The following is a 15,344-nucleotide window of genomic DNA, read 5'->3' on the forward strand; positions in this document are numbered from 1 at the left end:
GGCCCTACCTGTACCTGCCAATAGTGGCAGCAGTGGGGTGACGGTAGGGAGAATGAAGGCAGCAACTTCCCTCAGCAGACGTTACTGAGCATGCTCAGACCATGTGAGCATGCTGGGTACAAGCCAAGTAGCAACACTAGGGGGCAGCACATGTCTCCACATTCATTCCCACCCATACATTGCCTCTGCTAGCCACATTATGAAAGATTCCATCAGCGGCATGTAAGAAAGAATGCCAGGCTACACACATACCACCAGTATTTGCAAACACGTCCCCATAGTGCCACCTGCCATTTGTCTGGGTTTTGGTGAGCATCCACGTGGCCAAACTTTGTGCACCATGTCTATTTTACTCTAATAGCTAATTTTACTCTAATTGGCACAGGGACAGGGCTGACAGAGCAGGAGTTCTTCATTGCTACAGCTTTAAAATTGGCTTGCTTTGGAGAGTTTAATGAAAGTGGGGGTCTCTCCAATGCTGATTGACAGCTTTGCCTTTGTTCCAGAGAGTGAAGGAATATCCTCACTGTTAGGTCTAAGTCTATGTCTATGGCAATAATCTTTAGTTCTTATAAATAAAAGCAATATCCCCACCACTTAATGTTCCTGTTTAGTGCTTTCCAACCGGAGATCTCACAGCAGTCTGCAAAAGGAAAATAATTACATCATCAGGCTGTTCTAGCTAACACACTACTTTGGCAGATCTCAAAGCATTTTACAAAAGAAGTATCATCATCCCACTTCTTTGTTTTTTCAAATGGGGAAAATAATTTGTTGAAGATCACCCAGCAAAACAGTGGCAGAGCTGGGACTTGAACCCATTGTACCAGATATGGCAATTTAATTAAATATCCTTGAAAAAGTTGAAACATTTTTTCAATCCATTGTATTATATAAGAATGGCCATACTGGGTCAGATAAAAGTTCATCTAGCTCCGTATCCTGTCTTCTGACAGTGGCAGATACCAGATGCCACAGAGGGAATGAAGAGAACAAGTACCCATCAAGTGATCGATCTCTTGTCGCATATTCTCTAACCAACAGAGGCTAGAGACATCATTCCTGCCCATCCTAAGCTAATGATGGACCTTTTCTCCATGTATTTATCTTGTTCTTTTTTTAAACTCTGTTATAATCTTGGATTTCACAACATCCTCTGGCAAGGAGTTCCACAGGTTGATAGTGCGTGTTGTGAAGAATTACTTCCTTTTGTTTGTTTTAAACCTGCTGCCTATTAATTTCATTTGGTGACCCCTAGTTCATGTGTTCTGGAAAGGAGTAAATAACTCTCCTTTATTCACTTTTCCACAACAATCATGATTGTATAGACCTCTATTATATCCTCTCTTAATCATCTCTTTTTCCAAGCTGAAAAGTCCCAGCCTTATTAATGCAAAGGTCGTGGGCCAGGATTGTATATAGACTCTGTAGGGGGTGGGGGTGGTGGAATGAGATATAACACTTCCCACAGTTCATAACTTCAAAGGACTATACTGAATTTTGGGCCAGAAAAGAATGGATCCTTGGGACAGTCACATAATTTGCCTGGGAAATCTCTAGGAGGAAGTAAATGCAAATTCTCCACCTCTAATGGTGCAAATTTGTTGTGAGGAGAGGACCATTGTCTGCTGATCACTTGTTTCCAAAGGCTCAAGATCAGAGGATCTAGTAGCTTACTCTGGGAAGAGAAAACCACTTATCCAGTGCCCTGTATAGCTGCCTTCCACCAGAGTGTGGCAGCCTGCTGGCTTAGGTCTGTCACCCTGGCTGTGTCTATACTGGCCACTTATTCCGGAAAATCAGCTGCTTTTCCGGAATAACTTGCCAGCTGTCTACACTGGCCCCTTGAATTTCCGGAAAAGCACTGACGATCTACTGTAAAATCATCAGTGCTTTTCCGGAAAAACTATGCTGCTCCCGTTCGGGCAAAAGTCCTTTTCCAGAAAACTGTTCCGGAAAAGGGCCAGTGTAGACAGCCCAGTAGTCTTTTCCGCAAAAAAGCCCCGATCGTGAAAATGATGATCGGGGCTTTTTTGCGAAAAAGCGCATCTACATTGGCACGGACGCTTTTCCGGAAAAGCATCCTGCCAATGTAGACACGCTTTTTCTGGAAATACTTATAACGGAAAACTGTTCCGTTTTAAGCATTTCCGGAAAAGGGTGCCAGTGTAGACGTAGCCCCTGTGTAAAGAAAAACTGAGCTATTCATCTCAGCTATTCATTCTGGACTTAAGCTGGTAAGAACTGACCACAGACAAACTCCTCTAGGGTTTGAAGGAGTGTCTCCTTTCAGAGCCCATGTTGGAGATGGGATGATCTCTTTGGCATATGTGTAGGTTCTTTTATTGTTTTAATAAATTTTCTCTGTAATGCTTTCACATTAAGAATAAATATGCTCACTTAGAAAGAGCTGTGAGATAACCTGTGACTGCCGGTGATTACACTGTTCTGAGCCTTCAGAGAGAAAGCAAAGCGCAGATGCCGGCCTCTCTAGCAATCTGGCTTGATGGGAATATTACACTGTAGGCAGAGAACTGAAGCCTAGAAAATACTCTGGTCATGAGGGAGAGAGACACGGCTCTCACACTTTGTTCCCTCTAATCTCTTCCATCCACATGCGGATTTTTTCCACACATGTGCAGAATAAATTTTTATGTGTACCGAGGCATGTGCGAATGTGCACCACCAGTAGAAATATTTTTTTTAAAAACCCTAGTTGTGAGTGCTCTATTAACCTGCTGGGTGGCATGTGAATCTCTCCTGAGCAGTCGCACAAGTGCTCATTTTACAGGGTACACTGGTTTCACCCAAGAGAGGTGATAGCTGAAGGATACTGAAGCCCTTGCTGGACCATGGAGGGGAAATGCAGGTGCAGGTGACCTGACCTGTGACACCCATGGTTTCTGAATCCCAGGACAGTGCTTTTCTATACAAGAGCTCATCACCTCCCTTTCCCAGCTAAAAAGACATTCCTTTTCCAATATGAAATCAGCAGATTTTGGTTGAGATGGTGGGAATTTTTGAAACTCTTTCACCCTCAGCAAATTAATTCTATGACATTTATGGCTGATGTATTTTCCTAGACCAGCTCAGACTAGGCAACACAGTATGGGAAGCAGGTAGGCAGCCCTCGGTGGAGAAAGAACAGGCTAAGAACTATTTAGAAAAGCTAGACATACACAAATCCATGGGTCCAGATTTAATATATCTGAGGGTACTGAGGGAGTTGGCAGATGTTACTATAGAGCCTTTGACTATTATCTTTGAAAATCCGTGGAGATCAGGAGAGGTCCTGGATGATTGGAAAAAGGCAAATGTAGTTCCCATCTTTAAAAAAGGGAAGGACGACAATCCAGGGAACTATAGACCCGTCAGGGAAGTAGGTGGATGTGATATACCTTGACTTTAGCAAAGCTTTTGATAGTGTCTCCCACAGTATTCCTGGCAGCAAGTTAAGGAAGTATGGATTCGATAAATTGACTGTAAGGTGGATAGAAAGTTGGCTAGATTGTTGGGCTCAGTGGGTGGTGATCAACAGCTCAATGTCTGGTTGGAGGTTGGTATTAAGCGGAGTGCCCCAACGATCAGTTCTGGGTACAGTTTTGTTCAACATCTTTATTAATGACCTGGATAAGGGGATGGATTGCACCCTCAGCAAGTTTGCGAATGACACTAAGCTATGGGGAGAGGTAAATATGTTGGAGGGTAGGGATAAAATCCAGAGTGACCTAGACAAATTGGAAGATTGGACCAACAGAAATCACTTGGGACGGAAGAATCCCAAGCACTTTTACAGGATGGGAACTGACTGGCTAAGTAGCAGTTCAGCAGAAAAAGAGCTGAGGATTACAGTGGATGAAGCTGAATATGAGTCAGTGTGCCCTTGTAGCCAAGAAGGCTAATGGCATATTAGGGTGCATTAGGAGGAGCACTGCCAGCAGACCAAGAGAAGTTATTATTCCTCTTTATTCAGCACTGGTGAGGCCACATCTGGAGTATTGCAACCAGTTCTGAGGGGGTCCAGCAGAGGGCAACCAAAATGATTAGGGGGCTGGAGCACATGACCTATGAGGAGAGGCTGAGGGATTTGGGCTTATTTAGTCTGCAGAAGATTGAGGGAGGATAGTAGCCTTCAACTTCCTGAAGGGAGGTTCCAAAGAGGATGCAGAGAGGCTGTTCTCAGTAGTGACCGATGGCAGCACAAGGAGCAGTGGGGGAGGTATTTAGGAAAAACTATGTCACAAGGAGGTGATGAAGCACTGGAATGGGTTGCCTAGGGAGGTGGTGGAATCTCCATCCCGAGGTTTTTAAGTACCGGCTTGACAAAAGTACTGGCTGGGATGATTTAGTTCAGCCCTAGGATTCTATGATTCTTAAGTTGGTCTCAGGTGCTGTGCAGTATATCCCAAGATTTAGAGTTTAGCTTTACGCAGTTTTTCTAATATCCCAATGGCTCAGACAGCCTTTCCTTCTGAACCAACACGCTGAAGGCACTTACATGTCCAATGTTTTTCTTCTTGTCTTGCAATTGATACATTTTTTATAAAGCTCAGGCTCCAATTTCCTTTCATATTATAGAGAGGATATCCTTTTCCTGTGAAGCTGTATGAGGATTTTCCCTCAAAGTAATATCATCTAATGTCCTGTAATTAGGTTAAATGAATGTATTAGCCAAAAGACAAGGCACTGGTCACTGATGCTTTAATTGCAGTATATGTTCATTCCCATTACTTTGTTTGCGAGCACTTATACAGCTGTTTCAACTGTGTAAAATGGCAGCCGTGCCATAGCGTTTGATATTTACTTTTTAGCAGATGGCACGACTGACCACCATACATTGGCTTTTAATAGTATAAATGACATCACTGGTAATGTAGCTCAACTCCAATTTAAGTTTTATAAAAATATTTTTAAAAGTTTATATTTCATACTTACATACATTTAAAACCAAAAGATGACAAAATTAAAACAAAATCCAATCACACTGAGACATCAAAGATGTACAGCAGAGGACAATTCAACAAAGTTACTAACGTGTTTGTGATTTGATCCACAAAGTTAAATAAGCATTAATGGTAGGAGTTATGAAATACATTTGATCTGAAAGCAATTTATTTACTTGGCGGACCAAAGTGAACACACAGTTTAATGATTTTTTAAAAGATACTTTACAATTAAGTCACTTAACTGATTCAAGATCTGTACATGCATGCAAAATTTCAGAAGCTCAATACAACCTCTGAGATCTGTAAATGAATCACCATCAGACCCTTTACTACACAATTCTTCACAGTTGCTACTATATAAAAATAGACAATATATGGCTGGCTGCTCTTTTATTTCAATAGGCCACTGTAATTGACTGATTATTACTCAGGAACATGTTTGCACAGGAAATATTTTCTAAAGCTAAACAATGTTTGATGATGGGTGATACAATGGAACCTCAAAATTACAAACACCTCAGGAATGGAGACTGTTTGTAACTCTGAACAAAATGTTATGGTAGATCTTTCAAGTCTAACTGAATGTTGACTGAATACAGCTTTGAAACTTCTCTCTGGAAGAAAAAGGCTGCTTTTAACAACCTTAGTTTACGTGAAAACAATCACAAACCCAATTTCCCTTACCTTGTCAATTTTTAAAAAACTTTCCCTCTCTTTTTAGGAGTTTATGTTTAATACAGTACTGTACAGTATTTGTGGGGGTGGTGGTTTGGTCTCTGTTACCATATTGCATATGTCCAGTTCCAAATGTGTAAGTTGACCAATCAATCTGTAATGCTGGTGTTCGTAACTCTGAGGTTCTAGTTATGAAGATGTATGCTGTAGCAGCTACTTTTACATTATGAATACTGGTTTGTCTTTTCTATGTGTTGTTTCCATAGAAGCAGAGCTTAACCTTTTAAGTGAATATTAGAAAGGCATCTAATTTAATTAAAATTATTAAGCATTTCAAGCATGTCAACATTTGATATGTATGAGATTTGATGTAGCTATATTGTTCGATTTGGCAGACAAAACAGTTTAAAATTCAGATACAAAAGCCTTATTGTGGTGTAACCTATAGGTTTTTCCATGAGCTTCCCTGAAATTGCCATTTTTGTACAAGGTTGTTAAAATATTAATAATCATTAAACTAACAAGTACCCTGTTCTAAATAGAGACATCTGGTATATAACACAGAAAACACAAAGTCAATTAAAGTAATTTATTGTGGGTTTTTCTTTTCTGAACTGACAAAGAGGATTTCCCAGAGATTGATAACACAACACAACGTTATACACCATTTCACAACTAGCCCCTTGTTGTTTTATTAAGAACATAGCAATTTAAAAATATCTAAATATTTACATATTAATAAAACATATATACAGAAGATTGAGATGCTTTACCTAAATATGGAATGATTTTTCTAATAAACCCTATAAAAATTGCTGAAGAAAGTCTGAACAGTAGTCACAGTAAGTAAACACAAATGCAATTTTTAAAAATTTACAAAATGCTGATTCCATCAGTTAAGGGTTGTGACATGTACCTGGTAGATTCACTGCACAGACTGTAGATTGCCACAGCCCTGCTCAGAAATCCAGGTCACGGGGGAAGCAGTCTTATCAGACTTTGAAGGAAAAGCTCTTTAAGGTCTGCAGTGCACATTCAATATAGTCCACAATTTTAAAGAGAACATCATTACTTTTAATAGTACATGTGTTTTAAAACAGGAAGAGAAAGGTCAACAGCCTGATTTTCAAAGGTGCTGAGAATCAGTAGTTTCTGTTGGCTTCAGTGTTAGTTGTGAGTATTCAGCAGTTGTGACCATCCGGCCGCTCGTCTTCAGGCTAGTTAATGATTTTGACAAATATTTTTTTTTGAAAAGCAGCAAAAAAACAAAACCCTTTAAATATTTTGAGAAAAATTTTACATTCTGTAAAAGCACTTTGTTAAAACACGTGATAAAAAAGACCAAATAGTTTCAAGGAGAAAGCATTATGATGGGCTGAAAATATACAAAGGAAAACAAAACACAATGGCGAAGTCTACTGAACTCCGTAGCATTACAGGAAACACACATACTATACTCTTAGTTAACTGGCTGGTGATCAATATATTTGTGGAATAAGATACTTTCTATATTTTTCTCTCTATTTTTTTAAAGTGAATTTAGTGCTGGTGAAGGTGCATAGTTAAAGGTGCAGAGGGCAACAGGAGATGTTGCATAAGAAGCAGCAGTGTGGTTTTCCCCACCCTGCCACATCAGTAAGCCTCAGTCCGGACCTGAAGGGACCACACAGAGGGTTGAGAGGGTAGTTAATCTCTTGGTCAAACTAACTCATCCTAACTGCTGAGACTGTCAACAGAAGACAGTAATGATGGTTTATGTAGGTGTATACATGTCCACAGGTCCACATATGTCCACAAGGGCAGTGGTTTTCAAATGATGGTCTGTGGACCAGCAGAGTCCATGAACCCTTTTTCTGGTGGTCTACAAAATAAAATGCGTTGAGAATCAGTCAGCGGGGCATTGTGTGAGGCTGTGGGGAAGAGTGGTCTTATGAAGTAAAAACTCTGGAGAACTACTGCACCAGAAAGTGGCTGAGAACGCCACTCAGTTCACAAATACATTCTGTATATTATCCACTAGGAAACAGATATTGTCAGCACGTACCCTGCTCTAGTCTCCCTATGTCCAAATACAATATGTGCCTTGTTAGTTCAACAGGCAGTTTGTACCATCTTCAAACATAGTGAAATGGTGAACAAAAAGCAAAAATGGGCCTTTCAAACAAACAAGAACAAATCAATCCCCATAACTGAATGTTCTTATTAGCTTCCTCGTCCCATGAAGGGGAAAATTCCATCACAGCTCCCTAAACTGTTAATTTTACTTCTGTATAATTTAAAATGAAATACAATTAGCATGCATACAATCATGTGGGAAAATACAATCATGAATGAAAAACAAAGGCAAATGAATTTATTCAATTGCAGTGGATACCACACTAATTAGGCAATGAACTGGATATTGAAAAAAATCACCTCTAATTATGATGAGAAATCTTGAAACAATTTGGTCGCTTTGTTATCCTATGCTTCATAAAAAAAAAAGGTGGAACAACCCAAACTTGAAGGGAAAACTGCACGGAACATCCCCCACTTGGAAGCATGCAGAAATGCTTACACAGATCTTGCAGGAATGATGTTCAAACTGAAGGATGTTTATATCTGCTAATGAAACACTGACGTAGAAAGTAAAATTTAAGCAGAAAAATCTAGTTTTGAGTCGACCGGCTTATCTGTCGTGATCTCAAGAATGCTACCTGAATAAAGAGAGGATTTCAATAAATTAGAAAAAATAAATTATACCACTTCAGTCATTTCCTAAAGTTGTTTTCCAAAGTAACCAACAGAAGTTAAATATTTTGAGACTCAAAGGTAGTATTTGTGAGGTTGCTGAATAATGTGTCTGTGTTTGGATGGCAACTGTTGGATATCAGTTTAGTGTCCAAAAAAGATCCTATTATGTACTGAATGTGTGAATAGAGGTTTTGATACCAAAAACACAGAACACATGAAATAAGGCGTAAAGTGTTAGAATTTTGTACAAACTGAACTACAGTGCTTATATCTTTGAAGTTCTATGGTTCTAAAGAGGTGAACAAAGCACCACATGAATTTCAAACCCACAGTATACATTGGGTTATTTCTTTGGAAAACTTGAAAAATCATGATACTATAAATGCCTATAGCAGAACAAAAACCAGAGATAAATTGTATGATTATATCGCATCTTTTTTAAACCACATTAAAATATATTTTTAAACAGAACAATGGAAGATGGACAGAAGAATTACAACTACAGAAGGAAGAACACAGAACATAGAGGAGACAGACATCAGTCAGTTTAAGAGGCAAATACAACAAGATGAAAAGGTAACTTGTAGAATCATGCACTGAAAGGATAAAGATTACAATAAAGGATTTATATTTAAGGTTTTGAAGAGGTTTCTAAGGTATCATTTTCTTCACATTGTATTCTGAGAGAAAAGGAGGCAGACCATACAGGATTGGCTCATACTTATTTTCTTATCAGCTCTTTCTTTAGTAAGAGATTGTTCCCATCTTTTCACAAAGCTGTATCTCCTGGCACCTGAAGATTGAGACTGGAACTCTTATTAGTGGTCTCAAATTCTTTTACAGCTTGATATTCATTCTAGTACAAAGGAACTATGCAAACTCTTCAGCCCTGCTTAAACCCTTAGCTTGAGGCTAAAGGAGGACCTTGTAGTATCCCTGGACGTACACATCTTTAGTGTATAATGTTTCAGCTAAATATACATAACAACTGATACTGAGGGTGGATTAGATTTGTTTCCCTGCTTGGTATTTTAGGAAGGTGAGTCAGGCAGAATTAATCCTCATTAATTCCAAATATGCAATGTAAATCATATGCCCGTATCAGAACTCTTGTCATAGCCACTATTCCTTAAGTAGGAAAGTTAAAGATCCAAGAGGGATGCCATATTTTCACTATGCTCAAAATAAATAAAACGTCTATCCAACATCAGCAATGGTCTCCTTAACACTAAGATGTTAATCTGGGTAACTAGCTGCCTGATCTCCCTCAACACCAGTTGGATTTTGGCAAGTCCTAAACAGTCTTCTGCCTATGTTGAAGTGAATACGGGACTGTAAATTTACCAATACTTTCAAGAGCCTAATGACAAAGTTTGAAACAAAACCCAAGTTTTTGATAAGTTCAATTTTAACAGCCATAATTGTTCCACTTCACTTTAAAGGCCCCCCAATTTATTATACCAATTAAGCAGAAGGGAATAATTTACATCAAAGATACCTTTTAAACCACACCATGATTTGTTCTCATAGAAAATGAATAACTTGGCTAGGCAAAAAATCCTTCCTTAGTTTTAGAATTTAAAAATAATGAAAAATAATTAAACATTTGGATGTCATATTATCTTCACACAAGAAATCATAAGTCCAAAATTTCATTAACTCTGAGCACAAAGGCTGAGCGATTTATATGTATACTGGGAGTCCTCAGCCTGTATCTCCCATGTTCAGATTAAAATATATATATATATATATATATATATATATATATATACACACACATACATACATACACACACACAAACACACCGCAGAGACAAAGGAAGGAATAATGGACACCCTCTGAGTCTTCCCTCTGTGCAGATTAAAGACATTTGATTTTTCCATATTTATCCAAACTTTATTCAATGTATCTGTTCTGGACTCTCTCGCTTCTAAATTTTGTCCAGTTCTTAGATACCAAGGTAATAAACGTTTTAAATATATACAGTTAAGCGTTGTTGCTCCTAGTCCCACTTCCTGCAGTAGTCTTTTCAAGTAATCCCATTTAATCTGTGTGTCAAGGGATTTCTCTGCATCATGGAAGACAAACATGATAGTTTGCCCTTGGCCATTATTGATTTATTATTTGTCTTACAGCACTCCTTTGAGGTCCCATCAGAGATCAAAGCCAATTGTACTGGGCACTGAACAAACACATAATAGGAGACTACCGAGAGCAAAGAGCATGCAATTTAAACACACAAGACCAGATGAACAGATCACATCCAAGATTTCCGTAAATGATCCACCAATGATATCCCTTTTAAAGGAATCTTATCTACAGGTAAGGATTGCTGTAAAGATTATTTCTTCCGTCTTTTACCAGCCTCCTTGATTGAAGGTGTCTATTTTGGCATCCAACTTCAGTAACCTTTATTATAATTACCAAAATTATATTGTCTGTATATCACTTAATATATCATTCTTGGGATTAAATAATTGTAACTATTTTTAGGGCTGTCAAGCAATAAAAAAATTTAATTACGATTAATTGTGTTGGTCTCCTCTTTGAAACGCCGTGGTGGCGTTTCAACGGGACAGCGCTACATGGAGCCTGGGATCAGCTAGAATCCATCCACCGTGGCACCTCAAAGGGGCAGCACAACACGGCGCCCAGGATCAGCTGGAGTGCCCAGCTGACCCTGGGTTCCATTGCCACCGCTTCTGGCATTTCAAAGGGGCGGCTGGGGACTTCCCACTTGATCCTGGCCTCTGTGCGGCAGCGGAACCTGGGGTCAGCTGTGGACTCCTCAGCTGACCCAGATTCTGGGGAAATGCCGCGCAGAGCCTGGGATCAGCTGGGGAGTCCTTAGCTGACCCAGTCTCCAGGGCTGCCCCTTTCAAACACTGTCTCCACGTGCGTTTGAAAGGAGCAGCCCTGGAGCCCAGGGTCAGCTGGGGAATCCCCAGCTGATCCTGGGCTCTGCGCGGCATCTCCCCAGAACCCAGGGTTAGCTGGGGAGTCCCCAGCTGACCCCGGGCTCCACTGCCCCTTTGAAACAAACGGAGGCAGCGTTTCTAAGGGGCAGCCGCTGCACAGCTGATCCCCAACTCAGCTGTGAGGCAGCTGCTCCTTTGAAATGCCACCTCTGCTTGTTCCAAAGGGGCAGTGGAGTTTAAGGGCAGCTGGGGAGTTCCCAGCTGATCCTGGGCTCCGTGTTGCGCTGCCCCGTTGAAGCACCGCAGCGGCACCTCAAAGGGGGCAGCGCAGCATTAACGCCTGTAACTAATGTATTAAAAAATTTAATGCATTAATCCTGGACTGCGTTAATCGCAGGCGTTAACGCATGTTAATTGACAGCTCTACTATTGATACAATTTCTGAAGAGTCACTTGTACATATATAATAATGTGTGTAATTGAAATGCTTGGCTGAAAGCCTTTGGAGTCCACCTTTTATTCTCTCTCAAAAAGAAAATGATTGTTGGACTATTGCAGGGCATATCTACACAGTAGGGCAAAAGTCAAATTAAGATACGTATCTTCAGCTATGTTGACTGCGTAGCTGAAATCGAAATAGCTTAATTCAGCTTTTGGCGCTGTCTACACAGCAGGAAATCAAAGAAAGAACACTCTTCCTTCAACTTCCCTTTTTCCTCGTGAAATGAGGGTTACAGGAGTCAAAGTAAGAAATCCTCCATCTCAACATTATTTCAAAATAATGGCTTGCTGTGTTGACACGCGCTATGTTATTTCGAAATAACATCAGTTATTCTGAAATAACGCTGCTGTGTAGAAATAGCTTCATTTATTTAGGGATCTGCTTAGAGATCCCAGGGAGAAATATACTCTGCAAGACAGATCTTAAGCCTTAAAACTGAGCACACACACGCATGTGCAGAGCATACGGGCATGCAGTTTGCATGCATTCAAAAATACACATTGCAAATCTTGTCGAAGAGAGAATAGAATTCCCAGAATGGAAATCATCTCTCTTTACTAATATGGCGGTCTTAATGCATTATATTAATGTTTTCCAATAATATAAGATGTGATATACTAAAAAAACTACATTAGAGGAAATGATAAAATAATAAAATAATTCTGGTACTGAATAAAATTACAAGAGAAATGAAGAGATAACACTGCATAGTAACATAACATTTATTAGGGTTCTCCTTTACTAGAATTGCTTCCATCCCTATTAACAGAAACACAGGAGATCACTTGGAAGAGACTTTTAAAACCAGACCTTCCTGCATCTGTTATCAAAACAGTACCACGAAATGTACAGTGGATAGCTAAGAAAGCAGCCCTGTAGCTCCTATCACAGTCAGCATGTGCCCCCAGTACTCCATGAACAAGACTACAGGACAACTGCTTCACTGGTCCTACTCCTGAGTAACTCCAGATGGTTTGAAAACAAGATTTCAACCACCAATACCTCACTACTAGCAGTTTGTGCTAGGACAAATGTTGCAATACTGCGCTCATGACCACCATGGAGCATGTAATAGCTCTGTGTGAAGCTGCTGTCAAAGTACTACCCTGGATATAGCAAGCTGCTAACCTACACTTATTCTTCACAGACATTGCATGACTAATATCCAAGGAATCTTTTTCATTAGTGTTCATTATATTATACTGATCTGAGAGAAACTAAACCCAAGATCCTGATCATTCAAGACTTTTACCACATTTTTCTCATGTCTAGAGTTACTAAGCTGCATTTTGGTGAAATTTTAAACACACAGGTAATTACCATCTATACGGTGAAGATTCTCAAAAATGATCAGTGATTCTGGAGGCCCAACTTGGAACACATCAGAAGGTATGTGCTCAGCACTTTCTAACTATCAGGTAAGTCCTGGTAGGGTCTCATGTTCAGCACTCAAAATCACTAGAAAACTCTTGGCCTACCTACTTCCAACTGGAAGTTTTAATTGCATATGGAAATCTTAATCAGCTACTGCCCTAGACTGTTGCATGATACTGCTGTTTGCTAAAAAATAACTGTCATGTTTGATTTGAGGGCAGATGAATTTTGAGGGACTGTAGTGAGGCTAAAAGTGATCCTTTCTTATCAGATAAAGAACTTTGTAAACTGTTTGTAAACCTATGATATTATTGCTAGTAGTACATCAATGCAGACCTCAAGCACATGATGATACAAACTGCTGTGCCAGTACTTGGAAGTAATTTTGTGTCACGAATTTTGAAAGTATCCAGAAATATAATGAATGAGCACAAAATGCTATTTGGAGTTAGGAATGTAAGTGACTAATTGACTAGTTGCTTCCTCCCCTTGCTGCCTCTGTATCAAGGCAGTAACAGGGGGGAAGCAGGAGCCAATGCTAGGGGAAAGCTAGCTTAAAAGTTGGTTCCCCCAAGCACCGTCTCTGCGTGGGGTGGCAGCGGAGGCAGAGGCACAGCGGGAAATGGCTTGAGAGGGGACTCAAGCAGTCCCCGCTTGCGCCGGTCTGCTTGCTGTGCCTCCGCCTTTGATATGTAGCAAGTGCCCCCCCAGGGCTCTTGCCACATTTCAAATTCAGAGGCAGCGCAGAGGGAATCTGGGGCGAGTGGAGACTCAAGCAGTCGCCACTCACCCTAGGTTTGCTGTTGCACCTCTGCCTTTTAAATATGGCAGAGGTGCATCGGGGATAGAGAGTGCCCCGCCCCACCCCTTATAAACTAATTGAGTAGTCGGTGGAAATTCCATTGACTACTCGATTAGCTGATTAACTTCCCTATCTGGGGTCAGGACAATTACTTACTTGTTTGTGTCACTTAGTCATTACAGTGAAACTAGAGGTTTTATGAACAGGAAATCAAGGAAGAAATAGTGTAATTCTGGTACATGTTCTGTCTCCTTTTTTCATAAAGACAGGACACTCAAAACTTGGACATCTGGTCCTTGTGTACAGATTACCCAGACTGTACATGCAATATCTAGAATATTGAAAACTGCTTTATACATAAATAAAAACAATGGAACCAGATAAAAAAAAACATAATGCATTTTACCTGTCTGTAGTAGAGAAATGTCTGGTTTCTCATCGCAGTCAGTCGCCTCTGCTGATTACAAATATAAACAAGAAATCTCATTACTTTTACTGAATACAGGAATATGATTAAAAAGCTACATACTGTAGAATGCTTTTGCATTTTCTATCTACTCTTCTCAGCTGCAATTTGCTAGCATCCAGTTACACAGTCATTGCTTGTGTGGAAATGTCATATAATAAAAATGCAAACTTAGAAAAGGTAGTCTGGGTATTAATTTGTAGTTATGCCGGGCATTAGGTTGGAGTAATACACTATTCCTTTGAAGAGCTCAAACTCCTGCTGATATAAAAAGCTTGCAGTCATTTTGTAAAATTAACTGAACAACTGTCATTCCAGATCAGGCTTCATAGGAAGGTGCAAGAATCCCCAAATGTGACCCTTCTGTTAAAAAAAGGATTTTCCCCCTTAATTCTCATCAGTTTGTGCAGTTTGTGCAGAGTGACTGTTACAATAAACACTGTTACAGACACTAGAGCTGGGGTTGGGGGTCCTTGCTCTGCCCCAGTGGGATCAGCCTGGTGGGGAGGCTGGGCTGCTCTCCTGTTCTTCGTGGCCTGGCCAGAGCACTGGGCAAACCTGAGCCAGCATTATCCCCAGCTGCAGGGGAGGGTGTGCTGGGGGCATGGGAGCTGCCCTGCACTGGGGGGGAAGGGTGAGCCAGGCACTGCCCCCCATGCAAGGAGTTGAAAGCAGGAAGCACCACATCTCCAGTGTGCCAACCCTCCCTCCCCACCAGACTGGGAGCCCCGTGTGCCAGCATCATGCCCCCCAGGGGCAGGCCCAGAGCTGCCCTGCACATGCAGCCCCCCTGCCTGGGGCCAGTTGCTACAGAGTCAGCTGCTCTTCCCTATTGGCTCCAGCCCTGGGGAAGCTGGTAACCAACCTCCCTACCCTCAGCTCATGCCAGCTCTAGGCCTGAGGAAGCTGGAGGCAACTACCCAGCTG

The 15,344-nt window shown here is 40.7% G+C and overlaps 1 protein-coding gene across 3 annotated transcripts in view; it reads right to left on the bottom strand.

The window, feature by feature from the left end:
• Window positions 1-4,680: 4,680 nt before the first annotated feature.
• The window catches only part of BEND7 (BEN domain containing 7), a 72,124-nt gene continuing 61,460 nt past the window's right edge, over window positions 4,681-15,344 (bottom strand). The window contains exons 8-10 of one of the 3 annotated variants that reach the window (XR_012903142.1): window positions 14,358-14,408; window positions 8,179-8,317; window positions 4,681-7,482 (exon numbers count right to left, since the gene is read on the bottom strand). Coding sequence is in view for 2 of the 3 variants with exons in the window: in XM_006117112.4 (XP_006117174.2) it covers window positions 8,256-8,317; window positions 14,358-14,408 (113 nt within the window). In the remaining variant the exon portion in view is untranslated. Of the gene's footprint in view, window positions 8,318-14,357; window positions 14,409-15,344 lie in introns of all 3 variants that reach the window. The other 2 variants (XM_014570483.3, XM_006117112.4) reach the window with 2 other exon arrangements.

The sequence above is a fragment of the Pelodiscus sinensis genome, chromosome 1 (genome assembly GCF_049634645.1).
Source record: "Pelodiscus sinensis isolate JC-2024 chromosome 1, ASM4963464v1, whole genome shotgun sequence".
In the NCBI taxonomy this organism is placed as follows: Eukaryota; Metazoa; Chordata; order Testudines; family Trionychidae; genus Pelodiscus; species Pelodiscus sinensis.